Source organism: Lepisosteus platostomus, chromosome 3, assembly GCF_059453375.1.
Source record: "Lepisosteus platostomus isolate fLepPlt1 chromosome 3, fLepPlt1.hap1, whole genome shotgun sequence".
Taxonomy (NCBI): domain Eukaryota; kingdom Metazoa; phylum Chordata; class Actinopteri; order Semionotiformes; family Lepisosteidae; genus Lepisosteus; species Lepisosteus platostomus.
Genome location: NC_142613.1, coordinates 47,307,174 through 47,328,369, shown reverse-complemented (window position 1 = coordinate 47,328,369; position 21,196 = coordinate 47,307,174). Strand labels below are relative to the sequence as shown.

Genomic DNA, 21,196 nt, shown 5'->3' with positions numbered 1-21,196 from the left:
ACAGGTAATGCAGACTCCCCTCCACCATCACCACCCCAATTGTGCAGAACCCACCGATTTCATCGCGTATTTCACGTCTATATTGTATTAAGTAAACCTTTTCAGTTAAATTCTGGATTTTGTGAATTGTAAATCCTTTGAAAAAAAATGTACGCACAACATGAATTCATTTTTCTCCTTTTGCTGTTTAATGTACTGTTCAACGTAGCTACAGTAGGACGTAAACTGATGGAGCAAAGCTTTTAATTTAAAAGGAAATCGAGTGGTGGTTTCTTCGTTGACTGGAAAGCCGGGACATTAAAATCTTTCGTTACCACTTCAACGGTTTTCGTAGTGTAAATCTCCGGAGCTCCGTGTCTGCAGCAGTGACCTGAAAGCCGTGGCTGAACTTCAGAAGCGTCTTCAGACTCCGGGACTCAACTGAAGAGGCTCCGCAGTTGCTTGGAGACGCCGGGTTTGTTGACAGCGGTGCCAGGCTGTGCGCTGCAAAGCCAGCCATGGCTTCCGAGGTGCAGGTGGAAATTGTGGGTCTGATGAAAGAGCCTAGTTTTCAGATCGCCAAGTGCATAGCAGAGGTAATTCTTAGCTGAACAGTTAAACCGGTGCTAACTAGGCGAACCGGCGCTGTTGGAGCAACCGTGCCCCCAAAACTACTACACACCGCGGGGAGATTTTCTGTAAAGTGAATTTTTCGAGGCTGCTCGAAATAAAATGCTAATTGTGACATTTTAATCAAATAAGAAAAAATGTCAATGGCTATGCACAGCGGTTGTAATTTTATGTTTTTTAAGATGCCTTATTTTCAAGTTAATGAAGCGGTTAACTAATGACTGCGTTATGAACAGGGTCTGAAGCAGAAGTTTCCCTCTTCGTTCTCCGAACCCGTGCTTCGTCCATTACTGGAGTGTGCCTGGTATGAATATTTAAATAATAAGAAAAAGGTAAGTTTGTGTCTCTTTTAAGAGGGTGAAGGTGGAGATGTTACGATTATATACTGATATACTGTATGTTGTGTCCCCCCAATGTCGAAAATAGATTTGGTTATTAAATTAAATTCCGTTTTAACGTCAATTATTAGTGTGCATACGAAAATGTTTTTTTATTTTATTTCAAAAGCAACTTAAAGGGGAGGTGTGGCAGTTTTCGTCCAGTCTGATGTGCTTCCTGAACGGCACGCTTCTCGGAGATGAGAAAGATCTGAAAAGCTGGGCAGAAGAACAGTGGGATTTCAGCTTCGTCCGGCCGCGGGCTCTGTACCTCGCTCTGACAGAAGACTTCTATTCCAAACACCTGATTAACACGAAGGCAAGGACGCGGCTTTTTCTCAAGCAGCCTTACAGATTCCAAGCCCTGTGTTTAGTCTGTAGTCCTTGAATGATTATTTTGCACATGTGTTTTTGAAGGAAAATAAAAGCAACAATGACAAAACCAATGCACAAACAAAGCTAAATAATAATAAGAATATTTAATTTACGTAAAAAAGCTAAGGATGATAACTGTCATCCGTTTGCATTTTGTGTCAACTGTGCACAATGGATTTCATTGTGCTGTGTGAGGGTGGTATGGTGGCATGCACTTCTGCCTCACAGTTCTGGGGTCCTGGGTTTGATTTGGGGCAGCGGATCCTTCTGTGTGAAGTTTGCATGTTCTCCCATGTCTGTGTTGGTTTTCCCGAGGTGCTTCAGTTACCTCCCACCTCACAAGGACGTGCTGGTCAGGTTAATTGTTGTCTCTATATTTGTCCCTGTCTGTGCCCACCATGCACTGGAGTCCAGGATAAGGTCTCACCTTGCAAACTAAGCCACCAGGCTAGACTAAAGGTTACTGTGACCCTCATCAGGAATCATTGTCTTTGCTCATTCTGAAAGTAGAAGTGCATTTAAAACTGAGAAGAGGAGGCACTTCTTTACCCTAAAGGTTGTGGGCATGTGGAACAAGCTACTCAGCAGACGTTGAAGCCGATACCCTGCTTTCTTTCAAGATCCTTAAACCAATTGACTACTCACTACCAAATGGGTTAGATGGGCCCAGTGGCCTGCTCTCATTTGTGACCGATCTAACGTTCATATGTATGTTTATATGGTTGTCTGTTTTGAATGTAAGATGCCTAAGATAAAGTTGTTAGCGAAATAAAGTTTAAATGATATTAATGGTGTCCCAAGACGGTGCAGGTAAGAGGTTCTTTAACTTTGAGATGCTCAATGTCTTTTCTTGTTCTTCATTTGCAGCACACATTTGTATTCATGGACATTGCAATCGAAGGAAACGCTGTAGGGAGGTTATTATTTGAGGTACGTAAATTTAACTTACGAAGCAAAAGTGGTTGATTTGAAAATGTACCAGCAACAGTGAATGACAGTCGTTATCCTTAGCTTTTTTCAGATCTGTGTCCAAAGACTAGCAAGAATTTTAAAGAGCTTTGTACAGGAGGGGCAGGTTTATCTCCAAGAAATGTCCAGTTAACTTACAAGGGATCTATATTCCATCGAGTGGTCTCCAATGGCTGGATTCAAGGTGGAGGTGAGGTTGCACTCTGGCTTTACTATATATAACAGTTTAACTTTGGAAAAAGTTAACTTTGGAAAAGGCTAGCTTTGAAAAAAGTTCAACTTAACTTGCAACATTTTAACCTCTTGAGTTAAAAAGAATGAATAAAAAATGAATTATCTTTGAGTTATGTTGAGTTTTGAAACTGATTCTTTGTATTATTTATTTATATTTATTCCTTATTATTAATTATTGATTAAAAGAAGTACATAAAATATTTCACTTTAACACATAATGCAAATTCAGAAGTTTACTTTTTATCATTCAATATTGTTCCACAATGAATAATGAATAATATATTTCTTTTGATAATCAGGTCCAGCTGTTGTAGATTTATAAATAGTAATAGATTTTGCTTTGTTAAAATTCTTGTGTTACAGACATTTCACCAGGTAGTAAAGGAAATGGTGGACAGTCCATTTATGGGCCAACCTTTGAAGGTACAGAACATCATCTTTTTAAACTGCTCCTTGAACTACTGGGCTTTTACCAGCAGATGATGCTATTCAATTTCTATCGACCATTCATTAACAATTTTCAAAGTCCTTAAGATCTGTGGATGACTTAAAAAACGTTTAGAAATGTATGTTCATACCGCTTTACATTGCAAAGTAATTAGTTGCATTATCTTTCTATGATTTTAACAGGACACGTAGTCTTTATTTTATAAATTGGAAGCAATCCTGATCATACTCCTGACAGACTGACAGTGCACCACTATCACTCTAGGCAAGCAAAAACTGTATCTGCTGTATGCTAATTGCAGGATTTAGTATTCTAAGAGTTGGGTCTGCCTCCAAAGTATATGGCTGTCTGTTCTCTGTTTTTAAAGATGAAAGCTTTGCGGTCTCTCACAGTAAAAGAGGGATACTGGGGATGGCCAACAAAGGACCCCACACAAACGGGTCTCAGTTCTTTATTACACTGCAGCCAGCCACCTGGATGGACAGAAAATATGTTGCTTTTGGGTATGTTTATCTTCTACTTTGTTCTTATTTTGTGTGGGTAATGCTAGATTTAATCTTTTGGACATCCTTTATTTCTACATTTGAGTCTGCATCTGTGGAAAACCGGCAGTTATAGGAGATTTGACTTTAAAACGTAGCTTAACGATTTATCCTAATTAGCACAACAAGATACTAGCATCACAATTTTCCTTTAGTTTGTTTGTAAGCACAGAGCCTTCAGGAACTGTACATGCTGTGTGTAAAGGGAACATTAATTGAAATGCAGCTTTATAACATGAGACTTGGACAGTTATTCTATTTTAAAAAGACTTTTATGCACATTTGACAGTCAAAACTATAACAGTAAGATAACTTTTGTGTTAGAATGTTTAGCACTTTGTAATTAAACAAAGACTCAATCCATGACACCCTATTATTTATGTCATTCATGGAGGAAACTGATAAGAAGACAAATTACTGTATGATGTAAAAAACATAAAGTATAGCACAAAAACATGAGAACTCTCTCTCCTTTTAATAGGCAGGTGATTGAGGGCACAGAGGTCCTGGAAAAGCTAGAAGCTGTCCCCACCTTCAATGAGAGACCCAAGCAGGAGTGTAAAGTAGTGGATTGTGGTGTATTTCTACCTTGATGTAAATCTTGTATGTCATTTTATTTTATTGAGTAACTGGGCATCATTTGCAGGATTTCTAATTTACATTTTTCATTCTTTGTTCATAATTGCCATAATTGCATACACAGGAAATAAAGACATTTTGATAAGACCACTTGCCATTGCTCAAACATCAAACAGGGAACGGTGTTAAAGTGTCCGAGACATGTCCTATCCATGTCTTGCATCATTCTAAACTTGAGGAAATCACAGGAAGAGAAAATAAAGAACACAAGGACCCTTTGTTTTCTACCTTGGGAGTAGAAACCACATATAGTGAGAACATTTTTAAGAAATGCACTTTAGTTGCATTTATAGTTGGAAATTAATCCAAAAAATCTTACTACTGATACTATTAGACAACACAGCCCTCCATCCATTTTCCAACCTTTTTTTTCCACTTGGTGCAAGGCAGGATATACTGTACCCTGGACAGGACTCCAGTCAATCACAGGGTAGACACAAAGACACAAACATGCACACACTCTCACTTGGGGCCACTTTTTGGCTTTGGACTGTGGGAGGAAACTGGATCACCCAAAGGAATCCCATGCAAACACATACTGAACATACAGTACAAACTCCACACAGGAATTGAACCCAGGGAAATATTCATTTCCATCCTAGAAAGTAGGAGTTAAGATGTCCTAGTGAATTAAATCGACAAATAGCATAAATCTGCTGCTCTGTAAACATTATGGATAAAAGTTTGCAGAAATGTATTATACTATATTGTATTATCAAAAAAAGCAAACTTCCAATGTACTTCTGTCAACAGATCTTATTTTCCTGTGATAGAAAACAATGGAATGGCATATCAAATATGTACATCATTATCTACAAAAAATGTTGTTTCTTTGGAAACTCTTCTGCTGTGCTGGTTTTAACACTGAAGCATGTCATATAAAAGCATGTCATGTTTTCTTTTTTCGTACAAGGTTAATAAATTCATGCTTGGTTTTATTGAAATGTGTATCCCTGAAGAAAGCGCTCTTAATGACTACTTGCAATAATAGGTTTGCAGAAACAATGTGAAGGTAAACATTCAGACTTGTTTAAACATGGTAAACACAGCAAGGGATGAAAACTGCTATGTTAGTGCTGTAGTATTTGTGTTACAAATGTGGACTAAAGTTTGCTGAATTATTGCTGATGGCGTTCTTTAGCACCATGATTTAACCCAAGAGACTCACCGTTCTCATAAATGAATAATCCTTTGTATTTCATTTTAGTTGCTGTTTTGTTAAACAGTAACTGTACATCCACTTTTAAGTTTCTGTTTTACAGTAGATTCGCACATTTTTAGAGAATATCAGTTTCACCAACAGGTATTAAAATATTTCTTGACCTTACTCTGTATTTATGGAATCCTCCATACCATTAAAATTGATGTAGTAAATACATTTACTGAGCACAAGTTATGATTTGTTACGACTTGTACTAGAAATAGCAGTAAGTCAGACACATACTATAGCAAGATGAGTGGATCTTTGTTGGAAGAACTGAACTGGGTCAAAAAAAATGTGTCTGCTTAAAAGGCCAGATGACATCACAGAGGGGTTGGAGGATCATGCTAGGCTAGGGAAGTGGAGAGGCTTAAATCTCATCAATCAATGTCTAGAAAGAAACTGACATTTACCCTGTGCCTTGCAAAACTATTCATACCCCTGCCAAGATTCCACATTGCTACTTTTAGAGCTTGAAATCAAGACACTTCAAAACATGATTGTGTCAATTCTAAATCCACTCCAGAATAAAGCTTATACTGTATAATTCTGATAATATGCAAATGAATTCCATTTTTAAAGAAAATCAGAAGATTCTCAATTGCATGAGTATTCAACCCCTTTTCTATAGCAACACGAAATCTTACAATGTGCAAATATATAATTTCAAAGATCACATCATTACTAATGGTTTCTGTGTGTAATCAAAATGGTTTCACTTGACTTCAGATGAATTGTATCTGTCGCTATAAATTCCCTCTCACAGATATTTAATTACAAGCCAAACTCACATAGTGATAGGAGACATCAACCATGAAGAACAAGGCTTTCCAAACAATTTAGAGATAGATGGTAGAGGAGCACAGATCAGGAGAAGGAGAGAACAGTGACGTCCATCATTGAGAAGTGATGCATCATGCCATATGCATCATGCCATCCAGACACTACCTTGACCAGGTCACCATTCCAAACTGAACTGCCTGATTACTAGAGGTTACTGCAAAACCAACAGTGACTTAAGAGGTTTTGCAAAGTTCTGTGTCTATGATGCAAGCAACTGTTCATACTTTGACAATATCCTGGTCCCTATTCAAAACTGGCTGACTACATGAGTAGAAAGAAAAAAAAGCTTTCACTGAAACTCATCATATAACTTGGGTAAGATATACTGCAGGCATGTGACAGAAAGAATTATGGTCAGACTACAGAATAATATATTTTTTTGGTTCCAATGCAAAGTATTAGGTTCACAAAAAAAGGTGTGTTTGTAAGATTATTAATAGTGTATTGTCAAGTTTTCTCAGATGCAGTAAGAGCTGTATGATTGGTGTTCTTGGCAAATAATTAAGCTATTTGATTGCTTTTGAGAGCAGGGTTGAGAGTATTTATTTTCTGAAAAGGAGAGCATATCTGACAACACCAATTCTCTGAGTGTAGATGAAACTAGGTCATTAGAAACTAAACCCAGTCCAAAAGCTACAGCTAACTCAAAGCCCAGCAGCAAAGTAATAAAAAGTATATTATTAACACTTGTTCTGTAAAAAAGCAAGGGGTTTTCTGCAGCACTTCTTTCTTGCCAGAGGATGCTTTCATGTCCAGCAGCTTACCTCCACACATTGCACACCATACTTTCCATACTGCTACCAGGAGATTTAGAGGTGGCTCAAGTACAAGTCCAGAGTTGTTTTCTCAGTACGTCTGAGCAATTGGCTCTTGAAGGGCAGAATGAGTTCACTTCCTTGTCATCTAGAACAACAGGCAAAGTGTCAGATATCAACAACACCACAGTTTTGCACCGTTGAAAAGACATTGGATTGAGAGGGATTCTAGAAAAGATGGGGGCTGAGTGCCTTGTTTCCTTTTAATTTCTGTAGGAGTGCTTCTAGAAAATATAGTTAGAAACCATTAAACAGTCTTGCAGTTTAGAAGGATGGCTCTGAATGGTGTTTATATAACAATTCACATAATGGGATCAAATAAACAGATTATCACAGATGTATTCTTTTTTTGCAGACAGAGCAAAGTGCCACCCTTAATGCCAATGACTTCTATATATTCGTAGATCACAGATAAGTCGCAAATGAGTCTTTTTAAACTAAACTATTGAAAGGAAACAGGAAAAAACAGAAGCAATAGAACACCAGAGAATGTTTTTGAACACATTGTGAAGTTAGAATAATGCAGCTGTGTACAGTACATACAAACTGGTTATATAAATACATTTACCAGTATATGTACTGTAGATGTATGTATGTGTAAACTGTGGGGATCTTTGTTTTGAATGTGGACTCACTTGCATCTTTTAAGAAAATAAGAAAGTGAGTCTCTCAGAGAATATCCTTGTGTCAGGCATGCTGCTCTACTTTCTGACTTTTGTTAATTAATCTGCTTTTGGAACAAATTCCAAATATTTTGTATTTTATAGTTCCTCTTTGTTGGTCATTTGTGTGGATCAAGCTTCATTTGAAACTCAAGATGTGCTTTCTCCATGCTTGAGAATGTCTAATCTCTTTAATGGGAGCCCCAGAGCATTCCAAAGTCTACTTCAATATGAACTGCAGCACAGCTGTGAAAACATACATACCTCTTTGTTTCTAAGAGTGTTGGGCTATGATTGCTACAGCCTGAAATGTGCAGTCTCTCAAAAGGATTCAAGCTGTGAGGCCATAACCAATGGTCTTTGTTTATCACACACATGAGTTCCTCTGGTGGATCTGTTTAAACACGGCACTTCTGACAAAGGGGAGAACGGTACCTTCTGAATCATGGAAAAGATGTATTTAATTGAGCCAAACGAAACTAAGGGCAAAAAAGGTAAATTTACAACAATTTGTTCCGGTGTTACCTTATTTGAAAACTTTGTTTTCACGTGTCTGTATGTAGTCTCTGTCTTTGGAAAGGGGATGTACAGTATCTAGTCAGTTGTCTTATTCAAACAACTGCATCAGGAAAATCATGTAGTGCACAGAAGCAGGATTTGCTACACATTCCATAGGGACCATAGGGTCCACTTTCTGATGGAAAAAGTCAATGGGAACATCTGGAAGCACCGTTTCGCCATGTCCTGATTTTACAGCACAGTTCTTCGAACATTTCATCAATTACCTGTGCACTCTTCAGACATTTGATCCCTTTCTGTCATATCCGATGGATGAGAGGCCTACAGATCCTATAATAGCTGAGGAGCTTCATAGTGAGCTTTTAGTGAGTCAGAAATAATGCATTTGAGTCTCAGCAGAGAGAAACATAAAAGCCTTTAATGAATATACATGAGATTTTTTTGGCTCGAATCAGATATCAAAAATGTTTAGCTTAGACCACTTATAAAGCTCTAGAAGGAAAATATAGCACCACTAGAACTTACTTTTTTTTTCGTTTGTGGCGTTACTGTAAAGCTCATTACCATATTTATGTAAAGGCAAAATTGCACAAGGGCCGAAACAAACTGAAATAACAGTTAATAGTAAATGTCTCATGTGTGTGGTTTCTCCCGAAGGATCCTAGAACATTGGTTTGAAAACTATGAGCCAGTGGGAAGAGCGCCACCTACTGGTCCATCAACACTACGTCCTGCAGAAGCTGCAGGAGCCCGGTGTTCCTAAAACTCTCCCACTCCAGTACTGCCCAGGCCTAGCCTCGCTTGTCTTCTCAGATCTAGCTACAGGGCGGCAATTCTATAATGAAATAAAGAATTATGTATTCTCTTTTAAAATAATCGCAAATTAAATACCCACTATGTATTTTACGCTTCTGTTGAATCCTCCAGCAAACGACGCAACAGCTCCATCACGCTCCTGGTACGGAACAGGTTAAAGGCACTGCAGGCTCAATGCTCGTCTCCTCCCTCTGCAATGAGTCAGTAAAAAGTGCCACATGACCTGCAAGCAGGAAGTATAGCCACAGAAACCCGTATACAGCAGAAACAGAAATCAACGTCTCACTTTTTAAACATTATATTCAGGTTTTCTGTCCAGTCACTGTAAGATAACGCAAAAATGCACAGAAGATTACTGTCCATCGCATTATCTCTTGTCCTGTTGGGAATTACAGGAGCTTCAGCACTAGGTAAAGTATTGAGTTACATTTTTCGCAAGTAGTAACTTGGTGTATCTAAGGTAGAAAAGTAGACTGTAGATACACCGACAGACTGGTAAGTTTATATTCTCATTTCATATATAAGAACTTCGTCTTATTATAGTCAGTGGTTTAAAAAAGAGTTGAGTTGTTGCTTGAAAAAGGGCGACGTACTAGAATGATTGGTCTGTGACTTAAACTTAAACGTTTGTTTGCTTTTTTGATAACCAATTTAAAATTAAATGTTACTGCTTGTAGTCCTCTAAATGGGGTGTATATCTGGCAAGTAGACTCCGATTAGCAAGTAAAGCAGAGGTACGTGTCAGTTCACGGTACATCTTCGGATGATAATAATGTCCTGTCTTGCGTTAGAAACCTCTTTAAATTAAGTTTGCGCTGCGCGCGTGGCCGGCGCTAATTCTTTCCGCGGCCGGAGCGAGACGGAGTGACGCAGACGAGCGCACTGCGCGCAGCCCGAGCTGGCAGCAGGACCAGGGTAGCGCAGGGTGACCGATTTCTCTCGCTCAGCCGAGAAACTGCGAGGGCAGGGTTGGCAGGAAGATTCGGCTTGCCTGCGGCCGCGGGTCGCCTCTGTCTACTCGTAACATGTCCCCTTTTACCGCTGAAAGAAAAGCGGCAATGCAGAGTTTAGCTTTTGAATTGCACGTATCAAATCTTCGAAATGACACACTTTCTATTCCCGCATGTCTGCCCATCACGTTGAACGTGTCTCAGTGGTAAAGTTACTAAACAACGATTTATTAATTTCCACCACTAGCGGTAACATATGAAAATTTTACTCTGAAGGGCAAGGTATGAGTTTTGTCGTGATTACTTAGCGTTTTCTGAGGTAGCGGCGTGACATTATATCAGTGGCATTAAATCATCAAAGTCATAAGAATTGTGCCTCCTGCTGAAGAGAATCAACATGATCTTTTAATTGTCCATTACCAGTCCATAAAAAGGTCTGGTACAGAGGCCTGCATTTTGAGCTGCTGTTTCTGGGGAACAGCCGATGTTCTTCAAGTCTCCAGCTGTAGCGAAAGACATTCCTGAGATTATTAAAATAGTAAAAATATCACAAATTCAGTGACTTAAATGATGTTTTGTGACTGCAGCATTTGTTTCAATGTTTTTCTGAAACAATGTTTGTTTGATTGTCTTAGTTTGGAGCGTTTCTCCCATTTTGAACGTTTCCCGAAAATGTTTTGTTTCTTTAAGGTGGATGAGCCAGTGGAAACAATGCTTAAACCTCAGTTGATATGCGTGTGCTGTTCCCATGATTGTGTCTAATGAGATTGTAGACTGCGAACAAATGATTAGAATAAAGAGTCCTTTGTCTGAGTTGGCCTTGTGTTGAGAAAAGATTGCAAAGCGTTCTGGTTGTTTTTGTGTGTGGAAATCATGATGTGTAATGATATTCAAGTTGCATATCAAGTGTAACTAAAGTCCATCGTTTGTAGTCCTTGTGCCGTTTTAAAAACAAAAAGTGTTCTCTCCTGTCATAGTCACAAAAGGTGCTCTTGAAGTCTGAACACAAACCATTTATTATTTAGCCTAATATATTCAGAAGTCAAGGCTTCCTTTTCAAAGTCCACGCAAGGTAACCTTTGAGACAGGACAAGCGTGTTCACCCTTGACTACAGTGTATATTGTGAAGGGTTGGTGCACTTGTCAGGAGTGGTCTTATTTCCCACAGATAAAGAGAGCCTGTTGACCTAGGAAGAGCACAGGTTTACACGATGTGCCGGCCATGAAGGTTGTAGCCTGGGTTTTAGAGCATAACACTCTGGCTTAAATAAAAATTCGCTTGTGCAACTGTGAAAATGTTACATTTACACAAATTACAGTCTCACAAAGCTTTACCTACAGTAAAGGAGAGGATCCACTTTAACCACCTCTGAAGTGAAATACCCACCGTTGCACACAGCACCGCAGCCGTGATGCAGCAGCAGTCCCACTGCTCAGCAGATCAGGTGAAGAAGTGAGAATGTGCTTCACTGGTTTTAAAGGGGACATGTAGAAGACCAGATTGAATCATTCTATAGCTGACTTAACCCCAGTGTCCTGGCTAAACACCTCGACACTTTTTGTACTAGACGTTTTCTTAAATATTTCACCCGCACTAAATCAAGACAGTTCTTTGTGGACAAAATGTCTTATTGTTTGCTTTCTTTCAGGTATTTGCTCAAATCAAACTACCTGTGATGAATGTGTACAACAGAAGATTGAAAATACATCGCTGTGCCATTGGATGATATGCTCTTGTAAGTAAATCTTTAAAAACAAAACATTTTTTAAAATGTGACTGGAGTTTTTTTAGCCCGTATTGCACTCCATGTTGGAATTCAGTTGTGCAAAATGAAACATTAAACTGAGGTAGTCCTGATTTCTCAATCCACTAAAGGCACAGATTCACTTTTCGCTCTTTTGTTATCAGAAACACGCTGACAGAGAATGTATTTCCAAACTCAAAAACTGCGTTCTCTTCACTTTGACGAGGTTCTCTGTGTAACAGGCTGAATGAGTTCAGAGAAAAGGCAGAACAGCTGTCTTCCTGTCGAGTAACAGACGTTTGTTTTATGGCTTCACTGACCTGAATAACACGGAGCTTCTGCGAGAAAAAAATAATCTCCCCATATATACAGTTGCTAACTGTGCGGCCGTCTTATTTTCTTCCTGCTTTTCAGTGTGATAACCCCTTCACCATGGAGTGTGAAATGAGCTTTATCAACAGTTTTGAGCAGCATCTGCTATACAAGACCATATATGAAAACTAAGGCTAAGATACTAAAGCAGTGCCTCTCGTCAGCCCCAATATCAGAGGAGAAAACCCTGTAGTTTATTGTCACTGGGGGAGCCCTGATTGTCTCTCCTTAGACAGTTGAGATAGGGAAGGCTGCAGAGAGCTGTTTCTGAATTTAATAAATCTGGGTCTTGTATATAATGGAAACCCTTTCGTCTAAGCAAAAGCAGTTTTTCATTTGCTTTCGTGATGTGATGGCTGGCAGATGACCTTTAGCAGTTTATTAAATCATGACGCTCACAAACGCTCCTCCAGAAGTGCGGGTGGGTGTGTGCATTGGGAGTGTGGGATGAACAAACGTGAAAACCTTTGCATGCAGTGGTTTGCTGGCAGACAAGAGGCGGTCGAACAGTCAGATATTCTTTTTTGGGTCACTTAAATATTTTGACCTCTTTCGAAACCGATTTCTCCCAGTCCTGGGTTCGATCGTGGTGACGTTCTGTGACATTCTCTCTGCATGTTGTTTGCATGTTTCCTGTGCATTTCCATAGATCTCTAGTTGGCTCCTGACAGCACAGATGCAGGATGTTGTGCTCTCAAAGAGCTCAGAACAGGCTGCCATGTGCAGAGTCCCTGATCAGGATATGTAGCTCAATGATAATGGATGGATAAATGAATGTCATTTAGAGTTAAAAAATCTTCAAATTGGCCTATGCAAATATTGCAGTACTGACAGTGTTTAGTAAATTCTTTTTTTTTCCTACAGTTCGTTCAGTAGTATTGAAATCCTTTAATTTGTAAACTTCGGAAATTAAATGAGCTGCAGTGATGTTTTTATCTGCTCAAAAAAAACTAAAAGGCTTTAATTACTATAAGTAGATTGAGTGAACAAATATAAATGCATTGTATTAAGTAAATATTATATATAATCTTAAAATGTCTTTGAGGGCTCCAGACTTAATTGAGTACCCAATAAAAGACCCAGTAAGTGACTTATACTTGCACTTTAATGTATACTTTGGGGCATGCTGGTTTTGCTTTGCATGGGTTAGAATTACAGTTTATTTTTCATTAATGTATTGGTAGAGTTTTGTTTTCTTAAATCAGCATGTACTTGTAGCCCGTATCTTCGTGGACATGTACTGTGCAGAGTTTGGACATATGGCAGAAGACCATTGTGAAGTACAGTGTGGTGAAGATCACAAAGCCTTTGTGAGGAACACAGAAGGTTATTGAAAATCTGTTGGCAAGTTGCAAGGAGCTTGGATAGGACAAACCCAGACAAGTTACTGGTGAGAAACAAGACTATTAGTCCTCGTGAGACTGGGGTAACAATCAGTAACAACTCAGATAACAATCCTGTGCTTAGTGTGATAACATGTAAAGGCATGTTTTAACAAGACAGGTTGCTGCTTACAGTAAGTCCAGGTGCACCTGACATATTTACAGTATGATGGACAGGTGTAGGCTGTTTATGCAAATATTCAGTTTCTCAGTAGTTTACCAACGAAAGCTTTTTTTGGGGCAAAAGGCAAGTAAGGGTTGATGACTTTGCATTTTGTAGATCCCAAATGGAAATAAAAAATCTTATCATCTCTGATTAATGTTTGTCCAAATGTGTTTAAAGCTCACAGAGGTATCTTTTTTCATTTGTCCAGAGACGTTGTGAGGTTTACATTAATGTTTGTAGGAATGAATATTGATTGACCTAGCAATTTCTAAACGCTTAATTAACGATTCAAACAATTTGCAATGCATATAAATTGAATGTGTAGAACACACTACTACTGACTGGGATGTCGAAGGTGTTATGTAATTTACACATCGCTAGAGCGGTTATATGAGAGAGTAGGCATGTCTGAACATTTTGTTGCATATTATTATGTGGTTAATAATACCTGTAGCACATAGATTGACATTGCAAATGTCATCTACAAACCTTCAGCAGTTGGAGCAGGCCACACAGAACATTGACTCTCAAAATGAAGTGCCTGATTGGAGTTTCCAAGTCTTGAGTGTCACACATTTAATTGTTAAACGAAAGGCACAGGGTGATTCTTTCGAAGATATGGTGGACTTTAGAATTTATTGTAACAGTCTTCTATAGTTAAATTGTTGAATGAGATTTATCATACTAGGTGCCTGTTCATGTCAAACACTGTATATAGTATTTGCATATTAATAATTTGTGATAAAGAATGGATCTTTTTCTATTTAGTGTTGCTTATTAATTGTATTAGATATTGTCCTTTATTTGATTAATTTAAAAGTCAAGTTTAATTATGTACTCTAGAGCCTTATTTTGTCAAAGTGAATAGTGACTAGGGAAGATTAAGAACTGGATGACAGTTAAATTGATGCTCTAGTTCCTAGTAATAATGAAGACAAAGAGTGAAGACTTGATGAGTAGATGTACAGTAGAGTGTGTCATACTCACTCTCATACAAATGCTACTTAGCACACCTGATCAAGCCCCTTCTCAATCAGTCAGATCATCAGTTGTCGTAACAACAAGATGGGGTCAAAAGTCACTACCACCTGCATGTAGTTCAATATTGTACTAACCTGTTGCCATTACAGTACCTAAGATCAGCCTCTCCATGTAGTCTAAGTGCTTGTCATGAGTCATGGCTTCCTTTACATGCTTGTTCAGATCTCCTGGTTTCAGTTGACTTGTTTCTCTGACTTTGTTCTCGGATTACTCCTGTAAGATCTCCTGTGTTTCGCACCCTGTGTTTCTCTTTGGTGCCTCAGCAGCGCATCTTCTCGGCTTGAACTTGGTTTGATACCGTTATGACTGCAGACAGTGCTTCACTGAAACTCTGCCTGTCTTCTCCCCCTGTTACCTGCTTGTCTCCTCTTGCTCCTGGATTCACTCACTAGACTGCTGTGTTCAGTCTGGTAAGTGCAGCGTGCTTACAGTGTGACAAGCATTTGCAGTATTTAGTGTCTAATGAAGATGGACAACGAAGAGTCAGAGGTTTAATGAGTTTTATGAGTAGAGCCAAGTGAAGAGCAACGAGGAAGCAAGAGAACTGTGCAGTTTTCTTCCCTGAGAGAGGAAACTTGAAAGAGAACTAGGGTCCAAAGACCAAAACAGGCCACTTAAGGAGACAAACTAGCAAGACTGAGATTATGGTGTTTTTTTTTTAAATTGAGATGCATTTATTGCAAAATTCCAGCAGGCAGTACTAAGTTAGTCAGAATTTTCAAACTTTAAAATATAATTTCTGGTTTTGTTGTTCCAAATGAGGACTATTGGGGTTAACAAATTTAAAGCAGTTTTTATGATGGGGTGATTAAGACAATCTGCTGGTCTGTGTTTGCTAAAAATGAGCATGCCTTTTTTGGAAACACCTGATTTAGCTGTGGCAGGTAGTTTACTATTTATGTAAAACGTCTTTTTCAGAATTCATTTTAAATGCTTGTATATAGTCTTTGTAAAGGTTTGTGCCAATTTTATTTTGATATGGAAAGCTGCCTTTCTCTTTGAGTTAATAAGAAAATTGATTTATAAGAGCTTGAAATGAGTGTGTGTTCCGTGATCATGTTAAGGAGATGAAAAGGTAGAAAGTGGACTGGCTGTACTGTGTGCATTTTTTGTGTTGCTCTTCCTGTGCAGCATTTAGGCTATTAAACTAGTATTACAAATGAGACAATTAGAGATTTTAATTTAAACAAGTTTGAATCCACCTTTTGTGTGGGTTGTTTTATTTTACATAATTGGAGTGGGAGATAAAAGAGAAAAAAGATAAAAAGAAGTTCAGCCGTTTCATTTTTGAACAGAAAAACTTTGTGCGTGGGAGCGTTTTTTTTTTGTTCTTGAACTTCCGTGCTCTGATAAAAGCGTCTCAAGAAAAGTTTACGAAGTACGAGATTGTTTTTTAGAGTGGAAGGCCTGCCTTGTCATGATGGCATGAACCCGGGTGGAGTAATTCGTAAGCTCCTAGGAGTGTTCTGTAAAAATTTCAGTTGAGTAAAACCAGCAACTCGTGAGGAGGTTTTCTGGGAGCCTCGGCAGGACTTGACAACTGTAATATTCGATCCTCTCTCTGGGGCAGACAGTTTAAATTCTGGACTCATCCTAAGTTGTGCGGTGTTCCAGAACTCCAGGAGTGGTGAAGGCGATGGCTCTTGATTAAAGCATGACACAGGGGTGGGAAGTCAATGAAAAGCCAGAAACATTCTAGATGCAGGTAAAGATTAGGCAGGAAGCTAAATTGCATGAAAACAACAACATCCCAAAACTGTTATGTAAGGACAGCAGGAGTGAGGAGATACGCAACAGTGTTTTTCCTGTTGGGATAGTTCCAGCTGGGAGAGGGAAGTTGGTATCCTCACACTAACCTCTCCTCGTCTAAAAGGGGTTGTGATGACTGGAGAAAAACAATCTGAACAGGATGTGGCTGAATGCAGTGAGGATTTCTCTTAGTTCCTCCGACTTACATTTGATCTCAGTTATTTTCTGATTCAAATTTCATATGAATGCTTATTAATGATTTGCCATTTTTCTGTTTCTGAAATTGTCAAGCAGTCTTAAGGCTGTACTTTCACCACGCTGCAGTTTAAGGCAAACAACCTGACCGGTTAGCACACCACACCATCCCACCATTTTGTTCTTTTGTGTGTCAAGCTGCAAGCTGCAGCTTGGAAGGATAGTTAAAAGGCAAGGCTCTGTCTATTTGTCTTCCATGCACAGCAGGAATGCCATTGCCTAGATGTGACATGTTACGTCCTCCGCCTCTACTCTTCAACATACTGCACAGTGGTCTTAGTTAGCTTAGTGCATTCTGAGCACAGTGACTCATCTCTTTCTCAGTGGCTCTCTAATTAAATTTACACCTTGATGGCTACAATTTGAAGTGAGAAGTAAGAGGTTCTCCATCTTCCTCCTCTTTTGATATACTACAGCACCTCCAGTGCCAGCATGCACATTTATTACTGCTCAAAACAGCCACTACTGTGGGTCAATGCTTTTATGCTTGAAAAATCTTAAACCTTTTAAGACTGTAGAGAAGAAGACCACTCCTCCTTCCACCTTACTTCAGCCCCTGTAATGTTGTCTGTTTCAGGAACTTAATACTAACTCTAGCTTTCCACTGGATATGCATCAATTCTTGTGATATTGTTGGCAATTTTTCCTCCTTAGTTAACCCTTCATTATTTTAAATTGAGGTCTTCCAAGGCTCCTCTCTGAATCTTTCTTCTCTGGGTATTTCTAAACCAGATCTGAACTACTTAACATTGCAGGAATCTCTTTTCTCCTAGGCAGCTTTCATTTTTATGGTAATTTATTACCTGTCTTTAGTACTGTAACGCAACGGGGGCTCTGGCGGGCGCCCTTGCCGCATCTGGTCGGCCCCATCCCGACTGGAGGCTCGAACCCGGGACTTCCGCGTCTCTCTGCAGCGACCTAGCCCCGTGAGCCAAAGAGAGATCTCTCTACAGCCCAGTAGCTGTGGTCCTGCTATCACAGGGAAGGGCGGTGACGTCACCCGCTCTGGTACGCCGGCTCTTACACAGCGCCCTGTCGGCCGTAAGCGTTACACTCTCCCCCGCTTAAATCGCCGTCCCCGGCGAAGGGCTATCCCGCCCCGCTTCTGACACCAATGTAACGCAACGGGGGCTCAGGCGGGCGCCCTTGCCGCATCTGGTCGGCCCCTGCACCCTCGGGGGCTCGGGCGGGCGCCCTTGCCGCATCTGGTCGGCCCCTGCACCCTCGGGGGCTCGAACCCGGGACTTCCGCGTCTCTCTGCAGGGACCTAGCCCCGTGAGCCAAAGAGAGATCTCTCTACAGCCCAGTAGCTGTGGTCCTGCTATCACAGGGAAGGGCGGTGACGTCACCCGCTCTGGTACGCCGGCTCTTACACAGCGCCCTGTCGGCCGTAAGCGTTACACTCTCCCCCGCTTAAATCGCCGTCCCCGGCGAAGGGCTATCCCATCCCACTTCTGACACCAATGTAACGCAACGGGGGCTCTGGCGGGCGCCCTTGCCGCATCTGGTCGGCCCCATCCCGACTGGAGGCTCGAACCCGGGACTTCCGCGTCTCTCTGCAGCGACCTAGCCCCGTGAGCCAAAGAGAGATCTCTCTACAGCCCAGTAGCTGTGGTCCTGCTATCACAGGGAAGGGCGGTGACGTCACCCGCTCTGGTACGCCGGCTCTTACACAGCGCCCTGTCGGCCGTAAGCGTTACAGTACTATAGACCTTTTATATGTTGGAGATCTAGATATCTTTTAAAAAACAGCATTGCTGAGCCAAATAACACACTAACCTTAGAGTGCAGGTACAGAAGTCTTTTGGAGGCTCATCAAGAAGGAACCCATCATAGCTGATTTTCTTTCTTTGCCTGTTTTTCACCTTGAACCTGTTCCATCGTGCTTTCACTGGTATACTGTGGTACTGAAAATCATAAGGTTACATTTTCCAGAGAAAAGTACAGTACTCCTGTCTTACTTGGATAACTTTGTTTCGATACATCAGAGAAGTAAGAATGAGCTGTTTAAGTGCAATTGTAAATTAAGGGGTCTAATTAGTGCTACTGAACTGTTTTTACTTCTACTTTGAGAGTTCAGGTGAAAATCTGTTCAAGATATCTAGGCCACTCAATTGCAACTGGAAATTGGTTTAATGTTTGCAGTATCACAACTAAATTGATTTGCAAAAAACAAACAAACCTTACTTTTTTGTTTCATAGACCCCAAAAATGGATGCTGATAACATTTAAAAAATAATCTTAACATCATTGACCACAAACAATGTGTTTTAATTGGTGTCTAGAGTTAAACATTTAGAACCATGTTGCATATTAAAAACTGCAGTCTCATCATATGGTTTTGCATACTTCTCTCTTAAGTAAGATAATTAGGCTTGACCGTTATGAAAAGATGATTTAATGATTACACGGCAAAAAAACCTGCAGGCTTAACCAGTTTCACAGTTAAACAGTTTTTCTCTTTGAGCTGAAGTAATCCGTCCAAAAAACAGAGACGGCAAAACCCCAGGGGATGCCTCAGGTATAATACAGGTTTCACAGATAAAAGGAATGTCAGAATGTTTAAGAAAGCACAGCATTTCCAACACTAAAGTTGTACAAGAGCCTTTGGAGTAACGCTTCATATTGAATTGTATTTTCTGACCTGGGTCAGGTGTTGCTCTTCGCAATACTCTGTGATGTGAACAGAGCTGTTCCAGCTTCTGACTTTTGCTCAGGCATGGCCGGCAGTCTTACTGTAGCTTCCTGCCTTGTAATGCAACTGGTTCCCTCTCTCTTTGTTGAGTTGGTTACAGGCAAAAGCTGCTTATCAGCTGCTCTTTATTCTGGTTCTTCATTATAGGCTGTGTGTCTTAGGTTGAAATATGATCCCAGAAGGTTCAGCATTTGAAGGAAGTGACCTTTTACCTAATAGGTGGCCAAGCCGGAGAGGGTGGAGTCTGTGGGGTGCTTTTATCACTCGGGCTGGACAGCGAATTTAGTTACCAATTGTTTATTCCCAACATTGTTGTCATTATTCCCAATGTTGTATTGCAATATTATTTTGTAAACAAGTAATACTTTAAGAGCTAGGAAAAGCTCCGATTACAGTAATCCCTGATTTTTTTTTCTTGTCACTTGTCAGGGGATTTTTGAGTCCTCTGCGAGCAGTGTTTTTATATTACTTTGTGTTATTTTTCTGTTTGACATTTAACCGGTTTAGGTGTGTTTTCAGTTTACTGTAAATCATGCTGTAATTCTGTAATTTCATGCATTACTTTGGCTGCAGGTCTTTCCTACAGTTTGTTGAGGGTTTTAGTTTTTGACCTTGTTCACTTCTGTACTTTGTTTACTCTTAAGGTTTTTGATTGATGTCTGTATGAGATATTGTGGAAAATACTCATTATCAGATATAAAACATCAATTAAACTTAGTTTAATAACGAATGAAATATTAGTTAACTAATATTTCATATTTAGTGCTTCAGTACCAGATGTTAAATGTGGATTCCAATACTGTAGGATAAATATTTACATTTTGTGAAATAAATAAAAATAAAAAGAATAAAAGCAACACTGAAGTAAGACCTGTGTTAGACATTTATAAGGAAATAATAGGTGTCCTGCAATGTCTTTATTGAATTTTGCGTCTGAATTAGAAGGCCGGAGCATACACAATTCAAACCGTATAATTTCCTGTTCAGAATTTACAGCATCTACTGTACCTCATTCAGATACCATGAGCTGTATATTGTTGTCCTGTTTAAACACAGCTTGCCTGTTGCTCCATTTGTAAAGAGGGCAGAGGCAGCACACACAGGTGTGGCTCCACACATCTTTTTAGAGAGATTAAGCAGCGCCGGAGATTGGGATGTGTTGTGTCACACAGGAGACAGTGTTCTGAGTAGAGCACTGTACACTCTTGAGTAGGCGTAATCATCACCACCCTTCAAGGGCTGCCCGGCCTTCTTTGTTCTTTTTCCACCTGAGCTGCTGTTTCACCTGTTGCAGTTCACTTCTTTCTCAACTTCCTGGGCTGCGAGTGGGGAAGTTAAAAGCGACCTCCCAAAACCTTGTCCACTCTGGGCTTTGACCGCTGTGACCAGAGACGAGGACGCCTGTTGTAAGATTCCCAGCCTGTTAACATTGCACAAGTATGCTTGGATCACGAGTGGGGAAACTTGTGCCAGGTCATGGGCATGCTACTGGAGATTGCTGTGCTCAGCAGACTGGATACATTTTCCTAGCAGAGAAGGGTACAGACCTTGGGTGTTATTGCTATTCAGCACTAAGCCAGTGCAATGTTGTTTTGGAAAAATGATTACTTATCTGTCTCTAGTATTGACAGTCGGGCGTGTTAGTAAGAGAGCTGTCTTATTGCTCTGCTCTGTTTTACTTAGTGATTTTTTTGTTTTGTTTTGCTAACTTTTCTTGACTTTCTGTGCCATGTTTAAATAATATAAGAACAGGTTACATTAACAGTATTACTTCCTTTATTGTAATTTGCAG

The 21,196-nt window shown here is 39.9% G+C and overlaps 2 protein-coding genes and 1 long non-coding RNA gene across 4 annotated transcripts in view; 2 read left to right on the top strand and 1 right to left on the bottom strand.

Moving 5' to 3' along the window:
• Window positions 1-108: 108 nt before the first annotated feature.
• Window positions 109-5,131, top strand: ppil6 (peptidylprolyl isomerase (cyclophilin)-like 6). Its single transcript, XM_088625796.1, has 8 exons — window positions 109-575; window positions 846-941; window positions 1,117-1,305; window positions 2,229-2,291; window positions 2,373-2,520; window positions 2,928-2,987; window positions 3,380-3,515; window positions 4,036-5,131. Exons 1-8 carry the CDS (start codon window positions 498-500, stop codon window positions 4,145-4,147), a joined length of 882 nt encoding a protein of 293 aa, XP_088481922.1. The 5' UTR covers window positions 109-497; the 3' UTR covers window positions 4,148-5,131.
• Window positions 5,132-9,093: 3,962 nt separating this feature from the next.
• On the bottom strand, window positions 9,094-19,643 carry LOC148674966 (uncharacterized). The gene is made up of 3 exons (XR_015935423.1): window positions 19,354-19,643; window positions 18,489-18,616; window positions 9,094-9,240 (listed from the first exon to the last, which is right to left on the bottom strand). It is a non-coding gene; the product is annotated as an uncharacterized LOC148674966 (long non-coding RNA).
• Window positions 9,260-21,196, top strand: part of cd164 (CD164 molecule, sialomucin) — a 35,020-nt gene continuing 23,083 nt past the window's right edge. Inside the window, exons 1-2 of one of the 2 annotated variants that reach the window (XM_088625792.1) lie at window positions 9,260-9,453; window positions 11,649-11,735. In XM_088625792.1, coding sequence (XP_088481918.1) covers window positions 9,390-9,453; window positions 11,649-11,735 — 151 coding nt within the window. In that variant the 5' untranslated portion in view covers window positions 9,260-9,389. Of the gene's footprint in view, window positions 9,460-11,648; window positions 11,736-21,196 lie in introns of both variants that reach the window. The other variant, XM_088625791.1, reaches the window with a different exon arrangement.